We start from the raw sequence: 21944 nt of genomic DNA, 5'->3' as shown, positions 1-21944 counted from the left end.
AAAGAATTACGTCACCACACCTTTTCTTCTTGTGACACAGGAAAACCTCTGGGGCTGAGATCTCCAGCGATGGGAACGGAGGATTCTGGGACAAGGTTGGACAGCTGGGATCGGGAACGCTGGCGGATCGAGGCTCTGCTCAAACAAATAGTTTCTTCACTTGTTTTCATATCTTGAGACTTCCAGCTGTCTGCTTAATTGTAGCTGCTTAACGGTGTTGATTTGGTTAAACTCATTACTGGGTACTTGTACTGGTGGCGATAGGGGGCCTTAAACATCTCTGCTCTCGCTACATTTCAAGAGGCTCTGGATGATAATGTCCGCTAAACGGTCCAAGTGTTGAAGTAAATGTAAGAGGCTAATTAAGTCAATTATGATGCCTGTGACTGCAATAACATCAGTCAATTCTAGCCACCAAAGGAGTCCTGCTATAAACCTATCTAGGTGCTCAGTCAGGGCTGAGGAAATGAAGAAATACCGCAGTAAGTAAACGAGGAACTGATAAAGTGGAGGGGTGATGGAGAATGTGTTTGCACAATACCTCAAACTGGCCCGATAGCTGCCTGCTCTGGAAAGATTCAGCCTCTCCGTCTCCTCTTCATCACCATCAGCCACTAACACAGGAGAACCTTTAACCATCACTCTCCCTAGAATAAATAACTGCATCCGCCATAAGATTATGACCAGTAATGGCTTGTTGGCATTAAAACTTAAGTTAATTTTACCATAGATAATTGGCTCATTGTGTTTTTATTTGTGATGCATTGTTTGATGCTTGCTCTGTATCTGTTCCCATGGTAACCATGATATTTATCCATCCAGGCTGAGGATATTAATTGAAAAGGACATGGAAGAAGTATATACTGTATTTAGTTGCATCTTTAGTAGTACAAATACTTCTGAAACTACAAGCCTAATAATGTATTGGAGACAGGCAACCTTTGGCATCTGGTAATGTGAATCTTATTCAAATAAAATAACTAACACATAATGGGTCATCTGTCTTCTAAATAATATATTGCGAAAAGGCTCAAAGTATTGTGACATGAAATGTGAAAACAATGGAAACTTACGTCTTCCTTTTTGGCCAAGGTTAGCTGCAAAAACCAATTTGCCAAACATACGTTTGATTTACCGAATCTACCACAAAAATCTGTGGTTGCTTAACTCTATAATTCCAACTGTATACTTTTTAATTCGTAAAAGTTAACCAGTTTTACAGGATTAGTACACTCCTCCAAAACCTGCTGTATTGAGTCCATTACACAGGGGCGGTCCTAGCCCTTTTGGTGTCTTGGGCAAAGACGCTAAAAGCTGCTGCTACCACACACACACACACACACACACACACACACACACACACACACACACACACACACACACACACACACACCTCTTGAAACAGGCGCAGGCAGCATCTAGCAGGTGCACTGAGGGTGCAAACAGCTGCAAAAATTTTAATTTATAATAAAAAAATTCATCGGTGGTAATTATACATGTTCATCTTTGTGTTGCCATGGCGATTTTGTGTTTGTTGTTTTATTTTTGCAAGCTGTTAGATGCTCTTTCACTTCCAGATGCTTCAGCAGACCTGCCCTCCTCCCTCTGCAGCACCCAGCAGAACAAACCTTGCTGCTCCCTGACCCACAAATGGGGGATAGAGAACTGATAGATGCCTGTGATTACCAGAAGACGTATACACTGACATTGGAGCACTGCACTCCCGAAATAAAAGCTACAGAAAAAGTTTTTTTTGTTTGTCTGTTGTTGTTGTTTTTTTTTGGGGGGGGGGGGGGGGGGGTGCCCATTTTGCCACCCCAACCACCACCTCCCACCTCCCAACCACTCACCCCTTGTGATGCCGCTTTGGGCAACCACCCACGTTGCCCATATTTAAAGCTGCTACTGTCTTTAAATCTGACCTCTGGTAGACGACCTGAGTCAGTGCTTCCCAACCTGGGGTCTGTGACTCCCCAAAATGGTCCCCACAAATTAGTTTGTGCTGAGGTTACAAAGATTATATTTATACTATACCATTACCACACCCGATACAATACAATCAAGACTCTGCATAAGTGTTATAACGCTATGTGTCTTTATAAAGTTTGCTATTAATCAGTTTTGAAATGGGTATGGGGTAGGAGCTGGGGTTGGGGGACCCTGCCTCCACTATGTATACAGAACATAGTTTTGTAAAAACTATGTACTGTATACAAAACTATGTACTGTATACTTATTATCAAATCAATGGTAAGCTTTGGAATGTTTAATGACTACATCAGACATTGGGTTTTAAAGGTTTACGGAAATTTGTTTTATTTGCAAACATAATTTCCCTCTCTACCAGTTCATCTGCCTTCCAGTCCGTTATGTCATGTCTCACTGAAGACAACGAGGTTACCGGTTTCCTCCTCGAAGTCAGTAACTGTGAAATAGGATTATGTGTGGCAGTGTTCTTATGCATTTTGGAATGTTACCATAGTGAATTGGTCAGAAAGTTGGCTCATTGCTCTCATTTACAGCTCTGCTCAAGTCGGCTCGGGGCATGCCGCTCATGCTGTGAGTCCTGGAGAGGAAGTACTTCAACGCAGCTGCTTTAGAATTAAAAAGGATGTGGTCAAGCTGTTGCATTGTGTTTGGAGCAGCTTGAAATAACTGAGGTATTGAATGAGTAAAACACTGACATATCCAACATTAATTAATTTTTTGTATGGCTTATGTGCCGGGGCTTAGCCAGAAAGCCTCCCTGTCTAATGGAACATGCACTGATAGCTGCCTCATCAGCAAAAATATTGTCTTCAATGTTCAGAAACTACCAAGTCTAGTGCAAGTCATAAACCCTATTCTTTGATAAGGGTGAGCATGGGAAAGAAGGCTGGTCTAATTTGTTGGAGCTATTGTAAATGAAAAAATGATGAAAAAAGACCTCTGTCCAAGGCCAAAACCATAGTGGACTCATGGAAATCTCTGTTTGGCTGCTGAGAAACGCTGTTACAACTGTTCAGGTGTTCTCTCAGCCGAAGATAAACCAACAGAACAGTGTGGTGTTGTAGACAACGTTCTCCTAAAAATACCATAGACCCAGTCTTTTGTATGGTAGCTGCTCTTGTATCTATCAGTATGCCCCAGTTCTAAATTTCAAGTATTTAGAAAAGCTGGTGTGGAAGATTTACGACCAGAGACGTCACAGCAATAGAAGCAATGGTCCTTGCACGCTTGCACTGGCTGCCAGTTAAATGTTGTATCCAGTTTAAGGTCTTAACTTTTGTTTACAACATCCTGAATGGTCAAGCCCCTGCTTATCTGTCAGAACTGCTCAAGCCTTATGTTCCACCCAGAGCCCTGAGATCAGCAGATCACTTGCTTTTGTGCATCCAAAAAATGAAGTACAAATCTCGTGGGGAGCGGGCCTTTGCGTTCGCTGCTCCTAAACTTTGGAATGCTCTCCCCCTTAGTGTTCGACAGGCCCCAGAACTGGGTCGATTCAAGACTGTACTGAAGGTCTACTTCTATAATTTAGCTTTTGATCAATGACCAAGCTTTTATTGTTTTAGAATCTTCCCTCTTGAAATGTGCTAACCTTTTAGCATTATGTTTTATTGTGACTTTTGTTTTTACTCTAGTATGTTTCTTTTAAATTTTTAAGTTATCCCTTTTATCTCTTTTATGATCTTTATCTTGTTTTTATCTTGGGGTTTTCCTTTTATTACTACCATACAGCAATTTGGTCAGCTGTCATGCTGTTTTTAAATGTGCTTTGTAAATACACTTGGTATGGTATGGTATGGTATGGTATGGTATGGTATGGTATGGTATGGTATGGTATGGTATGGTAGTCTGACGTGCCAAGAAAGGTCTACTCCTCCTGCTGTCCTGGCGGAGAATTGCTTGGCACACCAACGGAGAAGTATAAAAGAGAAAGTCTCTGTCAATATATGTGTGTGTGAGTACAAACCTGCTGACAGAGCAGGAAAATCTAGGCTTTACTCTAGTTCTATGTCTGGGTTGTCTCTGGGTACGAAAATATGTATGATGGGTTGATTGCCTGCCATAAATTGGCCCTGGGTTTGAGTTTGAACGTGAATAGTTAGCTTTTTTAAGTGGATCTGTCAAATGGCAACCTGTTTATAGTGACCTCCCCCATCACCAAATGACCACTAGAGATAGGCAACAGTTCCTTGCAACCCTGTAAGGAACAAGCAACAAATGGTTTAACATTGACACCTTAGCGCCACTATCTATCTTCAGAGGTCTACTGGAATTTGTGCCTCGAAAGGGCCATGGATGCTTTTGAGGTAAGGGTTGAATCTATTCGATTTTAGGGTGATCATTTCTGACAAGTCAGTAACAGTAATGGTTTGGTAAAGATCCATTAAGATTTGATACTCACTCTGCCGGGCCTTCTCATTAAGAGCCTTGTCTCCTTGACTTTGTAGGGTGACTAGAGTGAAATACACTCCCTTCCTGTCCAACAGTTCATTATGTTTGCCTCTCTCCACAGCTCGGCCATGCTCAAAGCCAACAATTACATCAGCGTTTTTTATGGTGGACAGCCGGTGAGCAATAGAGATGGTGGTGCGTCCCACGCGTACCTGCAGGGAAAGACCACTGGCTATAATCTTTGGTCCCGTTGCTATTAGATATGAATAACACAATCTTCCCTTGAGATTTTAACGTTTATGAATGTCTTAAACCCAATGATAATTATTAACATAAACACGGCTGACATACTTTATCCAAAGCTTCTTGAACAATAGCCTCACTTTCGTTGTCAAGAGCAGAGGTTGCCATGTCCAGCAGTAAGATTCGAGGATTTCGGACCAGTGCACGAGCGATGGCAATTCGCTGCTTTTGCCCGCCACTCATCTGACCCCCACCTTCCCCCACCAATGTGTTGAATTTCTAATGGATATAAAATACAAAACATTACTCTATGGTATTTCGTAATACACTTGTCACTATTTGACTGTCTACCTGTGGAAGATCCATGATGAAGTTGTACGCATTTGCCTCCTTCGCAGCAGTGGTGATGTCCTCCATGGAGACGCCGGGGCGACCATAGCGAATGTTCTCCGCAATGGTGGTAGCAAACAGCACCGGCTCCTGCTCCACTATGCCAATCAGAGAACGTAGCCATTGGATGTTCAGGCCTCTGATGTCATGACCGTCAATCGTCACCTTAAATAACAGGCATAAAGAAAATGGTGTTCCTATACCTGGATGGTGCTCTTAAACCAATGTGCTACTATAAGATTGGACTGTTTCCCTTTAAACAAAAGTAGTTCCAAGTAAAGGGGTTTGCTTTCATAGGGATAACCTTAAGGGAGCTATAAGGAGTTATGTCTTTTCCAAGAGGTTGAGAAGAAGAAGAAGAAGAAGAAGAAGAAGAAGAAGAAAGTATCATTTCCATAGCGCCTCTCAAGATAAAAATCACGAGGCGCTTCACAAAAAAAATGTAAAAATATAAAAGCATTTAGAAAATGTTTAAAATATATTTAAAATGTGCAAAAATAGACAATTGTGATTACAAAAAATGTTAAGAAAGAGAGAGATAATTGGAAATAGGGAAATTAGTGGATCCTGAGGAAGGTGGAATAGGTGGGGAGAGCAGAATAAAGAGAGAGTGGTGAAGAAGGTCATACAAAAGCCAGCTTGAACAAGTGAGTCTTCAGCTGCTTTTTGAAGGAGACCACTGAGTCCACTGATCTCAGGCTCAGGGGGAGAGAGTTCCAGAGTCTGGGGGCCACAGCAGCAAATGATCTGTCACCTTTGGTCTTTAGCCTGGTGCTGCACAACCAGTAGGCTTTGATCACTGGACCTCAGGGACCTGCTGGGGGTGTAGGGACTAAGAAGATCACCAATGTAAGATGGTGCTTGTCCATGTAAGGCCCTGTAGACCAGAACCAGGATCTTGAAATGAACCCTGAAGTTGACTGGCAGCCAGTGAAGCTGGAGGAGAAGCGGGGTGATGTGGGTGTGTTTGGAGGACTTGGTTAGAAGCCGAGCACAGGCATTCTGAACCACCTGTAGACGGTTCAGGGAGGTTCTGCTCAGACACGTGAAAAGAGAGTTACAGTAGTCTAAGCGTGAGGAGATGAAGGTGTGGAGAACTGTCTCAAGTTCAGAGCGGGACAGAATGGGACTCAGCTTAGCAATGTTCCTGAGATGGAAGAGCGAACAAGAGAACTGACATGAGAATCCAGGGTGAGAGCTGGGTCAAAGGTCACGCCAAGATTCCTGACGGAAGGTTTAGTGTGGGAAGCAAGCTGACCAAGAGAGTCTCTGACTTTGGGAACCAGCTTGTCTGAGGCACAGATGAGGATCTCAGTCCTATCTTCATTCAGCTGAAGAAAGCTCCCAGCCATCCAGGTTTTGATAGAGTCTAAGCAGGTGTGTAACGGCTGCAGCTTAGACATCTCATGGGGCTTTAAGGAGATGTACAGTTGGATATCATCTGCATAAAGATGGTAGGAGATTCCTTTGAAGGAGGTCAGGATGTGCTGAAGAGGAAGCAGATAGAGGAGGAAGAGCAGAGGCCCCAGCACAGAACCTTGTGGGACACCATGGGTAAGAGAGGTGGTAGAGGACCTAAACTTGGAGGCAGCCACAGAAAAGGAGCGCTCAGAGAGATAAGAGGAGAACCACTCCAGAGCAGATCCTGATAGGCCTACCCAGTCTCTCAGCCTCTCCAGTAGCAGGTGATGGTCAACAGTGTCAAAGGCTGCAGTCAGGTCCATCAGGACCAGAACAGAACAGTCCCCTGCATCACTGTGAGTCAGAAGGTCATTAAAGACTAGGGGCTGCACGACTTAATTTTTTAATGATATGCGAGTCGACTTTGACTAGTTGTTGATGATGTCATACACCTGAAGCGGCACGCGGGGGGGGGGGGGGGGGGTCGCTGGAGTTTTTGACAATTACAATTGCGCCCACATTTTCAAAGTTAAACACATTTCTTTTAACAACGGTAGTTTCTGCTTCAGCCCTCTCCCCCCCTCCCCCTGCGCAGCGGCCGCAAACTCACTGATGCGTCTGCAGCCTCTCGGAGTTCCTGCTGCTCTAAACATTAAAATAATTACTTCATTTTCTGTTCCTCACTTCTGATTACCTTCAGTGGTGTCTGTTTGTTGCAACCACCAGGTACAAAAACTAACTTGTTTTTATTTGACTATTTTTCTGTCCTGTCTGTTTATTATCTTCCTGCATCTCCTCTCATTCCTATAGAAAAACTGCTACCTGGGTTCATATATATTCACCTTATGAGTTACCTTTGAACTGCAGTTCTAAAAGATCTACCGACCGCAAAAACAGCGGAGTGCTCGCCGGCCGCATCAGTGATGTGAAGTTATTGGAGGACAAAACAGGTGATGCGCTCCGCTCCACAGCAGCGAAACGCATCAGGCACAAATAAAAGACAGAAAACATAAAAGGAAATGAGCCGACATGAACGATCGCGTGTTAAATTTATTTTTGAGGTGGCGACAACTAATTTGATGTTACTGTGGCCGTGCTCAGGACGCAGATGTCTGGAGTGCGTCAACAATCAGAGCTTTGCATGCGCAAGCTGGTTAAGGTTAGGATGGGGGTGAAGGGAAGGTTAAATTGCAAGAGGGTAAACGTCACAATTTGGTTAAATGTCCGTTTTACGGCGGGTGTCAGTACCGACGCTCTGGCACAGCTCGTTGCCTCCCGATGTGCAGGGGCTCGTCACCTGCTGTCTTTTCCGAGGACTGCATCTTGTCGCTCACCATCACGTGACAGCGACTAGTCAATGAAAGGCATAAAAAGTCACTACAGAGCAGTGAAGTCGACTAGTCGACTAGTTCATTCAACCCCCATTAGAGACCCTAAGAAGAGCTGTTTCAGTAGAATGAGCTCTACGAAAACCTGACTGGAAGCTATCATAGATGTTATGTTCATCAAGAGCAGCTGTGAGTTGTTTAGCCACAACCTTTTCCAAGATCTTGGAGATGAACGGAAGTTTAGAGATGGGTCTGAAGACTCGGTTTGGTAAGAAGCGGGCGGATTACAGCGTTCTTAATGTAAGCAGGGACCTGACCAGAAACCAGAGAAGCATTAATTATAGAGAGCACGCTGGGACCGATGGACAGAAAAGCACTTTTAAACAAAGATGAGGGTAAGATGTGGAGGGGGCATGCAGAGGTCTTCATAGAGTTAACTAGTTTGGTTAACTCAGGCAAAGAAACAGGAGCAAAGCTTTCTAGGAGGATGGGCCTGGTTGGAGTCGGGAGAGGCAGAGATAAGGCTGAAGGAGAGATGCTAGATCTAACCTTATTGACTTTGTCCACAAAGAAAGACAGAAAGTTCTCACAGTCTGTAACAGAGTGGATGGAGGCTGTAGGAGAGGCAGGAGAGACGATGCTGCTGATGGTGTTAAACAGCACCTTGGGGTTCCCTTTGCTCTGGGACACCAGGTTGGAGAAATAGGAAACCCTTGTATCTCTGACTGCAGAGTTAAAGGATGTCAGAAGATCCTTTAGGTGCAGCAGATGGACGTGGAGATGGGTTTTCTTCCACAAATGCTCAATTTTTTCTGCATTGGCGCTTCAGGCTGCGAAGGCTGTCAGTAAACCAGGGAGTAGGGTTCACTGCAGGAACTGATCTGGTTCTGACTGGACAGATGTTGTCCAGAATGGAGAGGCAGTGCTACATGGAAGATGGTGTAGCGTAATGGATTTATGCTCTTTTATGAAAGAGAAACCATGCTACGTATTAATTTGGAATATTAATTTTAATAAATCAATAACCAAATTTTATATTGTTCAGAAGACTCAAAGGTTGTTTTCATCCATAAACTGCCGATAATATCTGAGTGTCTGTGTTTCAGTTCAATGAGGAAACCAGTTTGAAGGATTAAAAGTTTTAATTCTTCAAATTAAACTAATGATTTTGAAAATTGACAAACAGGAAATAACAATCACATTGGCAACTTTGTGGGACAATCTTTTAACAGTTTATATGCTGTTCTTGCTCAAATAGACCTTCTGGTGAATTTATGAAGATTGAGAATGTTGTGGGAGTGATCTGAGGTGAGATGGATTCGTGTGTGCATCTGATTTTGCTTCAGGAAGAAACAGGTGTCTGAGTGAAAAGTGATGGTTTGAATAAACTTAGGTTTAGTGGAAAAGATGCATCAAAACGCTATCTGTCGTGTTTTGCCTCACCGAAAATTGGACCCTCTGTTGGACCCAGGACGTCACCTTAGGATGTTTCATCCAGGGCACCTTGGCTGGCAAAGAAGACAAAGATGCGCTGCAAACCGGTCCAGAGTTGCCCTCGGTACACGTTGATGGTAAAGCGTTTTGTCGACGCGCTTTCTTAAGTTAATTCACTCAGAAATCAAAAGACTCGGTAATGAGTCTGCGTTAGAAGTTGCGATTCAGCTATTCTGCCTGGCTTGGCAGAAACAGCGTGAAGGGGGGGGGGGGTGAGAAACGAGCCAGCCGGCTCTGCCCCCCTTTCGGTTTTCAGGTCCACACTCTCTCGTTGTCCAACACGAACTGAATCATAAGACTGAAAACTTACCAAAAACCTTTCTCTTCTCAAAGCAAAACATGTGCGTCATCAAATGTGTCTGGAGTTTACTGTGGGCAGATGTGTGTGGGTGTGTGTGAATGTTTGTGTGCTTGAGTGTGAAGGTCAGTACCACACATTCAACATTATCTACTTAAGTGTGGATTCATTAATCCATTATAATTACCCCAAAGCATAATAGTCATTCATTTGATTAAACACATTTATAATGAGCAAAATGATAATGGTTATTTTAACATTAAAATCAAGGAAAAGAAGTTTAAACTTTATGTTTTGACTTAGTCTGGGTACAACTCATGTAAACACATCTTCTGGTAGACTGCAGGTGGCAGATGTTATGGTTTCCTCCCAGACTCGCTGGCGTTCAGGTCTTAATCTGTGGGTGAAAGTTCTCAGCGACCCAGCTATGACCCAGCTGCGTCCAACACCACCATTGTGACAGAAAACCCATATTTCCTCACGTTACAATGGTCTCTGAAAACAACAGCTAGGCCTCCCCCACGACCAGAACCCCGGGGCTGGCTAAGAAAAGAATAACCACTCAGGCAAAGTTCAATCAGACCAGAATAATCAGATGTTTGCTGCCAAACTTCAGTCAGAAACTGAAAATCCAGGTTTTTAGACAGAATTAGATCACTGAGCAGGAAGGTCTTATTGTTAACAGAGAGGGTGTTCAATAGGGCCATGCTGAGTGAGGAGGAGGAGGAATCAGAATTAGAAAGTAAAGTATGTGAGGCTCTCTAATCTCAATAAAAATGAAAAATGAGGCTGTTAGCAGCCATTAACTGAATAATGAAACAGGTTACCAAGTGCCTCTATCATCCTCGAGGAAAGGTTATTTTTGAGGGCTGAAATGGAAGGAGGAAGCTAAGAAAAACTTAAAAGAACCCAGTCTGTTATGAGCCTGACCTTTTGGGGGTTTAACACCTACCATGCCCTCCTTAGGATCATAGAAGCGTTGGATCAGCTGTATGGCAGTACTCTTCCCTGCTCCGCTTGGACCCACAAAGGCTGTGGTTTCTCCCGACTTCACCGCAACACTGAGCTGGTCCAGGATCTGAATACAGAAAGGTCAGAGGTTATACCATAACATAAGCTTTAAAAAACATGACCGAAAATGTATCATTTTCTACGAGAAACAACTAAATATTTTTACATACTGAGGAAAATAGTTAAATTTTGTTACTAGCATATGTGTAAAACTGGGTACTAGCCATGTAGGAATAAGGTTTTCGGTTTGTTTGTTTCAGCATTGCATCCACAAAGAATCGTGTTTTAAACACAACAAACACAAACAACAAATATTTCTTGTTTTTAGGATGGGGAAAATTATTCAAATTGAAATGATCACTGTGTAAATTATATTTTATTCATGATCATGGGTCAAGTTACGTTAATTATTGCATTCTTAGATTCATTTTGCATCTCCATCTGCATAAAATCATGCAAAAAAATGCAAAAAAAATTTTTTATACCACTTGGCCTGATTTTAACCCCACTGAGGTGGTATTACGTTGGGAATATTTTATTTATAGGATAATAAAGAATGTTAATAAAGAAAATACATTGAAATTGTAAACACTTTTGTTGAATATGAAACCCTCCTTGATGTGGAAATAGATCAAAGTTTAAACATTGCAGAACAAGGAGACCACAGCAGGTTTAGTAGTTAAGAACAAAATGAATTGTTTTCCGAATAAAAAATAAAAAATTTGTTTTTTTGTTAATCCAAGAAATGTTTAAGGATATAATCAGTGTTGGGCAAGTTATTTCAAAACTGTAATGCATTATTTATTACTTGTTACCCTCATTTTAAAGTAATTCATTACATTACAATATTACTGATTTTAAAATGTAAGGCATTACACTACTTTTGCATTACTCTAAGTTACTTTCAACAAAACAACTTCAGTATGAGTTTGGTAATCTGATGCCTGGTGAGCTCATGACACATCCGGTGGAAGGTGATGTGGTGTCTGAGCTAGGATGCTGTTAAAAACTGTTCTTTAGAAGGATTGTTTATGAATTAAATGAAACAACAATCTGTACTCTCAGCACGCTGCCATCTTAGATTAACTGAGCGGCGAGTGAGGTGGTGGGGGCTCCAAGCCTATTTGCCTTGGTCCCCAAATGCCTTGATACGGCCCTGGATGTGGGACTGACTTCTGGGGTGATCTGATTCTATCACACGTATAAATATTAAATGCTTATATATTATTGCTTTTCAAGTATTGGGGATAAATCTACCTACATTTTTTTCTTTTCAAGCACTTTGTTTTGTTTTCTTGATTTTATTTGAATAATTTCCGGCCCTTTCTCTCTCTAACCGTCCTGCATGCTGCATGTTTTCTCCGTCTTCCAGAAAACCCGTTTCCTAGATTTCCTACTTTCTAACTAATCAGCCAAAGGGATCTTCACATGTGCGGCGCTCCAGCAGCAATGAGTTGAAATCACCGGAGCCCAGATTAACTCAGCTGAGGCAAAGCACGTCAGAAAAGTACAGAATACCAGAGAACATGCGCTGATATGAACGATTGCAGGTGAATTATTTTGTTTTAGTGGAGATGCAGCTGGAGTATTTGAGCCGTTACCACTGCGTCCTCTCTGCCTGCAAAGCTGAGCCCATAAATTACGTCATATATGCAGATACTGGAACTTTTTTCGGGTTTCCCGCAATTTGAATTTTTAAGAAACGCAGCTTGATTCTGGGTTTATAAATGCATTGTAATTACCGCGTTACTGACAATTGTACCGAGTAAATATTACCATTATCTTTCCCTGTAATGCCTTACATTACCACATTACAGCAAAAAGCAATGCATTACAGTAATTAATTACTTTTGTACCGCGTTACTCCCAACACTGGATATAATCACTCAATTACTTTAACTTCTGGTCTTGATGGGTAGTAGAAGGTCACATTGTGGAACTCAATATCTCCTTTGACGTGGTCGAGTTTATATCCAGCCTCTGATAAACAGTCTATCTCCGGCTCCTGGCGGTAAGACATTCAAAAAGTGGCAGTCATGAAATGGAGGCAAATACTTCCAATCAGTGTGCATCAACGTTCAATTGGACCACCAGTATCTAATCCCTACCCTGTCAATAGTCTCATATATTATGGTAGCAGCTCCACGGCCCGCTGCAAACGCCTCCAGACACGGAGATGCCTGTCCCAAGTTCATGGCTGCTACAAGAACTCCAAAAAACACCTGAAATCCAAACAAAGAGGTCAAAGTTGTTGAAATTCAAGATGAAAAGAAGCAACAGTTGGTCATGGTTCCATGTCATTTCCTGTGAAAGGTGATACCTGCAGTAGTGTTCCAGGTGTGTACTCCTCTGTGTCTATTACAAGAGTGGAGCCATACCAGAAGGCCAATGCATAGCACAGGAAGATGATCAGCCACATGTATCCGGTAAAAAAACCCATTATTATACCCTTCCTGATGCCCCATCGCTGAGCCGAGATCAAGTTCTTGTCGTACCTTTAGAGAAGAACGGGAGCTCAACTCATCTTACACCCTAAAAAACATAAAATCTCTTCAGTTTTAACCATTTCCTACCTTTCCACTTCTTTTCTTTCTCCCCCAAAGGCAGCAACGGTCCTAATGGAGGAAAGGACCTCATCGGCCACAGCCCCAGCCTTCGCATAGGCCTGCAGCTCCATCCCCGTTAGCTTAGCGACAAACTAACATTAAAACAGAGGCAAAGTTGATGCCTTAAATTCCCCAAAACGTCCATTGTTCAGGTCAAGTTCAACATAAATACATCAAGTCGCAAAAGTGAAGATGCAAAGCCATCTTCTCAAAATCAAGCTTCATTTGAACTTATGTCGAAGGAAGCGGACTCCTACCAGAGCCATGAGGCCAGCTCCAACACCAATCAGAGGACTGGCTGCGATGATGACGAGCGTTAACTTCCAGCCTTTTACAAACCCAATGCTGAAGCCACACACAAAAGTAGTGAAGCGTTGCACAAATATGGCAACTTGGTCTGCAATAGCATCGTTGATCTTGTTAATGTCGCTGAAAAGCAGATACAGCCGCTTTAAAAACACCGCCAAGCTGCGCATCAGCTTGGTATCAAGTCACGGCGTTCACACTCACTCAGACATGCGAGTGTTGAGCTCCCCTACAGAGGTGCAGTCGAACCAGCCAATCTCCATCCTCATCACTTTGCTGAAGTACATTTTCCTGATGAGTTGAATCTGCCTGGCTGCTGCGGTCACCCACATGGAGATCTGTCAGTGGTAGGGTGGAGGTTACACGGGTAGGATACCATGTTGCCATTTCTTATTCATGCCTTTTCTGTCAGGTGTTCCTACGTGTCAAAAGCTTTAATGCATTGCTGAAACAAGACAGTATTTGCAGGGTTTTTCCAAGATCCCTACAGTTAACCATAGTGTAATATAAGTTTCAGTGGGAGCATGGGCAGAATATCTTGCCCTCCAGCCAGAACCCGAAAACAGCACCAGTAGGTAAAAACGTATCCAAAAGAGCCTTTATTTACACCGGCAATGATAAAACAACCACAAGCAATAATAAAACACTAGTCCTTCACACTAAAAGCCAGCTGATCAGCATAAATCAACACAAGCAGCGGTACTTAGCTGTCCCGGTTGATGCGACCCCCTTCCCGGGGTCTGAGCTTCCGACACCGTCCAACGCCCCAGGGTGCAGCTTGCGAGGACGGCGGGCAAATCCACATCTTAGGTCCGGCTGCCAGAGTCTGTGGCGGCAGATGTCGGCGTGGTCTCGCCACCCAACTACTCCCAGCCCTCGCTACCTAAAGAAGGCGTCAAGCCTTCCCTCCTATCGCTGGAACACGGCCCACCTGCTCAACTATCTTCATCGCCGGCAGTCCTAAATGACTGCGAACGATCCCACCCCCCAGGATCTGGTGCCACAATGACAGGTCGACCACACACACCACCTTGGTAGATTTGTCACCTTTTTGTTCTCTCCGGCCTCATTACCCATAACAAGGACCAGCCGGCGTCCAATCACCACGCCCTCAGAATCCGGAAACTCCCGTCTTCTGTCCTTCACAATACTATGCTGTCAATCAACTTCTGGTCATTCTTCATCATTAGTGGTTGAAGTTTGAATTTTGTGGGATTTTGTTTCTTGACGATTCACTGCAGGTTTTCAGTGGGATTGATGTCTGGGATGTTTCTTGGCCATAAAATGAAAACATTTGGCTACTTGGTTCTGACATTAGGGTCTGGTCTGGTTCTCCAACATGGTGGAAAAGAAAGTTCTCGGGTGGTTGGAGGAGTTCCTCTGGGAGGATGTTTAGTTACCATTCTCTAACCACAGTAGAAAGAAACAGGGTGCCTCAAAGTGCAAAACATCTAAATGCTAATTATCTTTTAATTAAGTCACTTTTCACATTTTTGTGAATGAATTTTCAGACTTGTTCACCTAGGGAAGAAAAGTTATAGAACTTTGTTCATAATCTAAAACAAGTAGCCCCAAATTAATTAGTATAGAACAAAAAATAAATAAAAAGGAAAAAAAAATACAGATGCATCTGTTGTTATGGTCGGCCGTTATATTACAAAGTAGTAAGAGGAGGCAAGAATACATTTTCCAAGCTTAATTCGAACTTGCATCACATGCAGCAAGATCAGGCATCCATCTGAACTCGTCAATCTTCTTCTCTCCTCTTACCTACGTTTTCTTGTTCAATACTGCCACCTAGTGGTAGACACAACACCTTTGACCAGTGTTTCCAGATTTGATGCTTCCCCCTGTATTAATGGTGCATTCCAGTTGTATTACCTGGAGATCCTAACTTGCTATTATCTCCTTGGGGAAGATACAGACCCTATATGAGAACCGATTGGCTGTTGTCTCCATCATTTCTCATTTTAGGGATTGGATGCATTTAATACAGAAGCAAAACTTCAGAGGTTGATTTGGCTTCTTTAACTCAACAAATCAGAGAGTTATAATAGTAGAGATGTTTCCACGTTAGAACAGTCGTCATGACCTAATTTTATCATTTCAACACATTTCAAGTCTCACGAGTTTTATGAAAATATGATTTTAAACATCTCCATATGCTGAGTGAAATGTGCAAACCAAGAATGAATTACAAAATCTATCATTTTACTTGGTGAGTTCAATGCTGCTGCTCTTTGATTGATAGCAATGGTCTTTAACAAACCCTCTGTTGTAAAGCCTTGGACAACTACCTATTATCATTATTATTGTTATTAAAAGCCTCCCACTGGTCTCAGATCTGTCATTTCACCAGCTGTAGTCACCTCTGTGGAAAAGCACGTTGACGGGGTATAGAGGCAGTAGGGAAGGATTTCTGTTGTTGCACGCCAACACCTTTTACAGACTGAAAAGCCAGTAGGATCAAACACGGTCTGGAATGATTGGATTTGTTTTTGAGTGGATATGACTCATGAGAGACAAGTCTGTTTATACAAAGGCAATTTGATATTTCGAGACTAACCTGAAAATACCCGAGCAGGAATACCGATACTCCAATTCCAACGTAATAGAAGGCAAACAGGGTCATTTCATGTTCAATGTCAAGGAGCCTGAAAATCAGCACGTGTGCAGTTAATAAAACATGCATGCGACCTAGAAAGTCACACAGATCCCCAGCAGCTCATATAAATCTTTAAAAATGACTTTATACTAAATTTGATGATGAAAAAAAGCCAAGCTCATGATTTTCTCATGACCCACTTACCCACATGACCTGTTGGCCAGCGGAACAAGCATCTCTAAAGTAGAATTGCTTATGGCTGACAGATTCAGGGGTAAAGTCAGGTCTTGAACCCCTGTGTAGTTCCACTTCCACTGGACAGTGTTGTTGACACACTCCTTCCGCTCGTCTCTGAGCTCGTTGAGCTCGATGTCGTAATCGATGAAGGTGTCGGTGAGTAGGCCGAAAACCAGCAGCATGAGGGGCTGAGCCGAGCCATGCAGCACCGCGCACACGCTACCCACCGCCATCATTAGCATGTCCTTACCGGTAGCAAAGCGGAACTGAACACCAGAAACGCATGGTTGTAATAAACGGACAAAACTTACAGTTGGGGAAGAGAAAATGAAACAGTTTTTTACCAGCTGAAAGAAGCCAACCCTAATGGCCGGTTGCTCTGGATCTCCCTGAACTCTGAAACCAACATTGTATTAATATCAGCTGAAGGGATGAAGTACTCAGAACATGTGATGCTTTTTGTTACTCACTTTTCCTTCTCCTTTGAATTAGACATGGTCCTGTGTAAAAAATAAACAAAAACAGTCTGAGCTGAGTTCGTTAAAGCCTCTCATGATGAGGACGTTGCAGCATTTAAATGTTAGCCATTTAGCCTTTATGATTGTGTTAAAGACTACTATCGTGGTTTCGATTGGCTGAAGTCGGTCCAGAATTTAAAAAAAAACTTTTATATAAGGTCAGAAAATAAATCAGTTAGCATCGGGCTTATTTTTAGCATGCTTTGAAGTTTTAGCTGCAAGTAGTTGGAAATTTGAATATGCTAAATGTAGCTTGATTCACTGTTAGCGCATAACTCAAGCTGCACTAAATGATTTCTACGGTGCCCGTCTGGTGACACTGAGGAAAAAAATAACTCGTGGCCACAAGATACTTAATGCGTGGGAACGAGTTATTAACGCATTAAGTATCTCGTGGCCACAAGTTACTTTTTTTTTCCTCAATGTCACCAGATGGGCACCATTTATTATCAGTGCTCTGCACATGTAACAGGACTTCCCTTAAAACCCTGCTTTATCTAATTCTGCCCTCTACTAAAGGATCTGTTTTACACGTGGTGATTGCCTCATTGTTATTATGATGAATGTAAAAATATATAATTAGATAAAAAAGTAATATATTTTTATTTAAAAATTTATTACTTTTATTATTGTACTTTTTAAAAATAATTTTATTATTAGTGGGTTTTTTTCCATGTGTGAGTTCCATTAAAGAAAGTAATCGGGCTTTCCAATTGTATCAGATTGATTTATCACCAAATAACACAGAAATTATCAGACAAACATACGTGTTTATACTTGTGCTTTTATAAATGTTTATAAATCATTTTTTAATTATTTAATTACTTTTTTAAAAACTATTGTCAGATGTTTAAGACAATTTCTCAGTAGACAGACTACTAGACACAGAAAGGTTTTTTCTTAATGATTAATAACTTTTGGCATATAGAGAACTCCATACAGGGTTTTACTTACATGTAGGAGCCAGCTGGTTCTGTAACACAACAACAAAAATATATTCCAGTCTAGTTCAAGTTTATTATATAATTTTCTAGTTAGTAACTAAATGAAACATCAGGTTATTTATGACTAACCTGATTTTTGCTAAACAAACCGCTCTAACTAGGAAATAGTGACTCACCTTCATCTGAAACCTCATAGCTGCTGTTATCCTGTCCCACCTTTTTAATGCTTTGCAGTCTCACCGACCCCACTGGCATGTTGGGTCATCTAAGAAAAAAAAAAGGTCTGATATCCAAAACTAAAACTCTTCTTCTGGGTGTATCTGTTCACGCAGGAGCTTACCGATCGGTTCCTATTTCAGATGAAAACGGATCGTGAATCGGACTTGGTTTAAATCCTCGTTTCAGTGTTTGGTTGTGCAGCTCCGGGAAGGTGGTAGTGAAAGCTCGGGTACAAACAGACACACGGTGCCTGTTGGCAGTAGAGCTGTTATTTGGGCTTAGTTGGACCTTAGGGTCAGCTTGCTTTGTTTGAAGGTAAGTGTCCTATCGGTTTTTGCTTCTGAAAAGGCAAGTGACCTCACAAAGCAAACATGTTCCTGGTAGAGGCCCCTAGGGTTGATGTGCTCACAGAAAATACAGTTTTAAGTTAGAGTCGTGCAATTCTAATAAACAGGACTTTGTGTACCCCAAGACTTCACAAAGCCCTGATTATGCAAAGCATCTAAGAGCTGTCTGTTAAACAAGAAGGAGACATCTGCAAGAAGACTAATTATTATTCATCCAGCATCCAGAAGGGCAAACGTCAATGATAACGAAGACAATGAAAGTGCTCAGGAGGGAGAAATCCCAGGTAAATTAAAAACCAGCTCTAATTTATGATTGGGATTAATCTTCAGTTAGCCAGCCAATAAAAGAAACAACGTTTTCCGATGAACACCATTCTGGGTCAGTTTTGGGTCGTGTCTGTTTAATGTTCACTTCTGTGTAAAATCAATTATCCAATAAAATGTGCCAATCTATGTGTGCATTAACTACCATGAGTTAACGCAGTCAACGCTGAAAATAAATTCAACGTGTTCTAACTTCACCCAGTTTTAGGCGTTTTCTGTGTCGGCTTGATTGGGAAGATTTTCTACAATGGCCAACTTGGTATAAAAGTCATTATTAAATTCTCTCAAGTGGTTGATACGAGTTATGCCAACAGGCCTGACTCAAAACACAAAACTTGCATGATCAGAAAATGGTCATACAATGTGTGTCAGTGTCAATGAGCATCAGCTGCCAACATCCAATTTTTTTTGTAGCTCAATGTCAATAAAACAGATCGAGTCATGATCATTTTCGTGTGTTAGCTAATGTTAGTGTAAGGCAGTGACTGGAATAAGTCACAAGGTGTCGCTGTTGAGCTGGATTACTGTGATTTGTAAAGGTAAGCACTATCCGTGGTGTACTGCAATGGTTTTGTTTAAAATAAGTGTTCCACTGTGTAAAATGGCGGTTTGCTAAGCATATAGTGTGTTTGTTGGGAGGTTCAAGTGTTGTCTGATGACAGTATGAGTAGTTTGTGTGCACGTTTCGTTGTGTGATATCAGCTGCAATTTCGTGTTACATCCCCGCTAGTTAGCATAGCCCCCATTCGGGCAAAGTAATACATTAGCGGTTCAGTTACGGTTTGCTGATAATCCTGCAAACTGTGTTTTGGGTCATACTCATTCCTGAGACCCAAGAATGGTGTAAAGATGCCTTGACTACATGATTATTTCTTGGTCAATGTGTTTTATTTTATATTTGTTGTTGGCTTACGCTATGATTTGATAATGATGCAGTGTTTACTGTGATTTGTCCATGCATTTATTACTTCCCGTCTCGACTACTCTAACTCAGTGCTATACGGTATCTCCTCCTCCACTCTCGCTCGACTTCAGCTTGTGCAGAACGCAGCAGCTCGCTTCTTGACTGGCACCAGGCAGCGGGAACACATCACACCGGTTTTAGCAAATCTTCATTGGCTCCCCATCCATCTCCGGATAGAGTTTAAGATCCTGGTTTTTGTGTTTAAATCCCTAAATAACTTAGCACCTGGCTACTTGTCTGAGCTCATTCACCCATATGTCCCTACAAGATCCCTCCGATCAGCTGACCAACACCTCCTACATGTCCCTAGCTCTCGCTGTAAGTCCCGCGGGGAGCGCGCCTTTTCAGTTTGTGCACCGAAGCTCTGGAACCACTTGCCCCTCCCTATCAGACTCTCTTCCTCTCTTTCCCTTTTTAAGTCTCGTTTAAAAACTCACTTTTATTCTCTGGCTTTTAATTCTGTCTAACTTATTCCCTTTCTACCTTTCCTTTTAGGGTTGGATTACTTGATTTTAATGGATTTAGTTTTTATTTTTGATTGTTTTTATTGTGTGTTTTGTTCAGCACTTTGGTCGGCTCTCATGCCGTGTTTAAATGTGCTATATAAATAAAATTGGTATGGTATGGTATGGTATTTGTAAAGGGCCAGCAGCGGAGTCGGAGTGGTGTTTGCCCCATCATCTAAATAAAAAAGACGGCGCGGTCCGAGCCAAAAATTGAACGCCTGTGTCCGACTGGTCTCTCTATTGTGCACCCCAATCCAACACAAAATTACACAATGCAGAGTCCGGGGTGTAGGTAGGCCCCTGCACGGGTTGGGTTACATTAGCTACAAAAACCTTCTCAAGTTCTTGAATTGTTTTAACTGAAACATATTTCTATCATAAATCCAATTTTACAGCCATTCAAGCAGCCAGTCGGACAATAGCTAGTTTTCTCTCTGTGGAGTTAGCAACACCATGTCTCAAGGCAAGCGTTGGGAAAACTCGGAGCTACACGCGCCAAATATTAGTATAATGTGTCATCATAATGCTAAAAGTGACAGTGTGTAGTTTCCCTGGTGATAGGGGGCCGTACATACCTAAATGATTGCAATTGCATGCAAGCGTTACTTTGTGTTCAAGTCAGACGTTACCAATGGAGGGCCATTAGGGTCAAAGATCCCTGGGAGCACAACCTCCAGAAAAATAACAAGAACATCAGATTCCCTTTTATCACCGGCAACTAGTGAAGAGGTAAATGTGTAAAACAACAACGTTTATTAATGCTGAAAGTTTTGTAACCATTTATTACCAATCAGTAAATGCATTTTGTCCTCACAGGCTTCTGTAGAAGGAAACATGGCACCCAATTTGGCGTCGCCCAGAGACTCCGACCCACTCCCATGTATTTTAGAACAGATTTTTTATAGTTATTTGTTATGAAACTGCCAATATTTTTCATCAACTGAGCGTCTTTTAATTCATTTACAACCACATTTGTACAGATATTTCCAGAGATTAATGGTAAAATCTACGCATTGTCACTTTAAAGGTGTGGTAGACAAGTTGAAATAGTACAAGTTTTAAATAACTTTACAAATCCTTAAATTTGACCATGTGACCCTGTTCTATGATAAAATGTAAATAATCTTTCATATTTTATTTTTCTTCTAGGTCCCTCCCTTGGCTTTCAAAGCCAAACGATTCATGTACACAAGCCTACTGCACTGACCAATCGAAAGATCTTTTGTGACATCAATGTTTATGTTTCTCATATTGCATCATGGGATTGTGTAGCAAGAAACAACGTATTTGGCCTATAATTAAAATGTTTTGCATGTTTGGATGAGGATTTAGCGAAGCAGATGGATCTTTTTTTGCGTATGGTTGATCGTTAAGGCCATTCGAGGCTTGATAAAAAGTTTTATTGGGATTTCCTTCGTAAGCGGCCGCAAAATACGAGAGATTACAGCAGGCGACACTGATTGTGTTGTAGTCCAGCACCAAACACACAAAGTAACCATTAAACCTGTGGTACCAACCAGAACTATAGGACTCCACGGAAAGTGGTCTTTACTCACGATGTGAATAATTCCTGTGCCATAATGTCCTTCTTTAATGACATATCTAGGGTGACCAGATTTAAAAGACTGAAAGCTGGGACACCAAAATTTTACACAAAAGTAAAGACTGACAAATCCTTGCTGGTGACTTATAACTGCTTGTTATTGTACAAAGTGCAACAACATTTGAACATCCTATTAAAAATAAGGACATTCTTTTTGTTATTTTCTTTTTCAAAATAATACTGTATTTGTGAAACACATTGGGCAATATTAAATGTAGCC

The 21944-nt window shown here is 41.8% G+C and overlaps 1 protein-coding gene across 5 annotated transcripts in view; it reads right to left on the bottom strand.

Annotated features, from left to right (window-relative positions):
- abcb11b (ATP-binding cassette, sub-family B (MDR/TAP), member 11b) overlaps positions 1-18286 on the bottom strand; it is a 37242-nt gene extending 18956 nt beyond the window's left edge. The window contains exons 1-19 of one of the 5 annotated variants that reach the window (XM_054743204.2): positions 18102-18286; positions 17938-18026; positions 17772-17790; positions 16770-16799; positions 16644-16695; positions 16267-16565; positions 16024-16111; positions 13662-13795; positions 13409-13580; positions 13119-13243; positions 12866-13040; positions 12654-12767; positions 12440-12550; positions 10487-10612; positions 4975-5178; positions 4732-4902; positions 4391-4592; positions 542-614; positions 21-135 (exon numbers count right to left, since the gene is read on the bottom strand). In XM_054743204.2, the coding sequence (XP_054599179.2) occupies positions 21-135; positions 542-614; positions 4391-4592; positions 4732-4902; positions 4975-5178; positions 10487-10612; positions 12440-12550; positions 12654-12767; positions 12866-13040; positions 13119-13243; positions 13409-13580; positions 13662-13795; positions 16024-16111; positions 16267-16565; positions 16644-16695; positions 16770-16799; positions 17772-17790; positions 17938-18016 (2289 nt within the window). In that variant the 5' untranslated portion in view covers positions 18017-18026; positions 18102-18286. Of the gene's footprint in view, positions 1-20; positions 136-541; positions 615-4390; positions 4593-4731; positions 4903-4974; positions 5179-9185; positions 10006-10486; positions 10613-12439; positions 12551-12653; positions 12768-12865; positions 13041-13118; positions 13244-13408; positions 13581-13661; positions 13796-16023; positions 16112-16266; positions 16566-16643; positions 16696-16769; positions 16800-17771; positions 17791-17937; positions 18027-18101 lie in introns of those variants that run through there. The other 4 variants (XM_054743203.2, XM_015952424.3, XM_054743205.2 and 1 more) reach the window with 4 other exon arrangements.
- Between the last annotated feature and the right edge of the window lie 3658 nt (positions 18287-21944).

The sequence above is a fragment of the Nothobranchius furzeri genome, chromosome 14, assembly GCF_043380555.1.
Source record: "Nothobranchius furzeri strain GRZ-AD chromosome 14, NfurGRZ-RIMD1, whole genome shotgun sequence".
Taxonomy (NCBI): Eukaryota; Metazoa; Chordata; class Actinopteri; order Cyprinodontiformes; family Nothobranchiidae; genus Nothobranchius; species Nothobranchius furzeri.
This window is presented reverse-complemented; position numbering and strand designations above follow the sequence as displayed.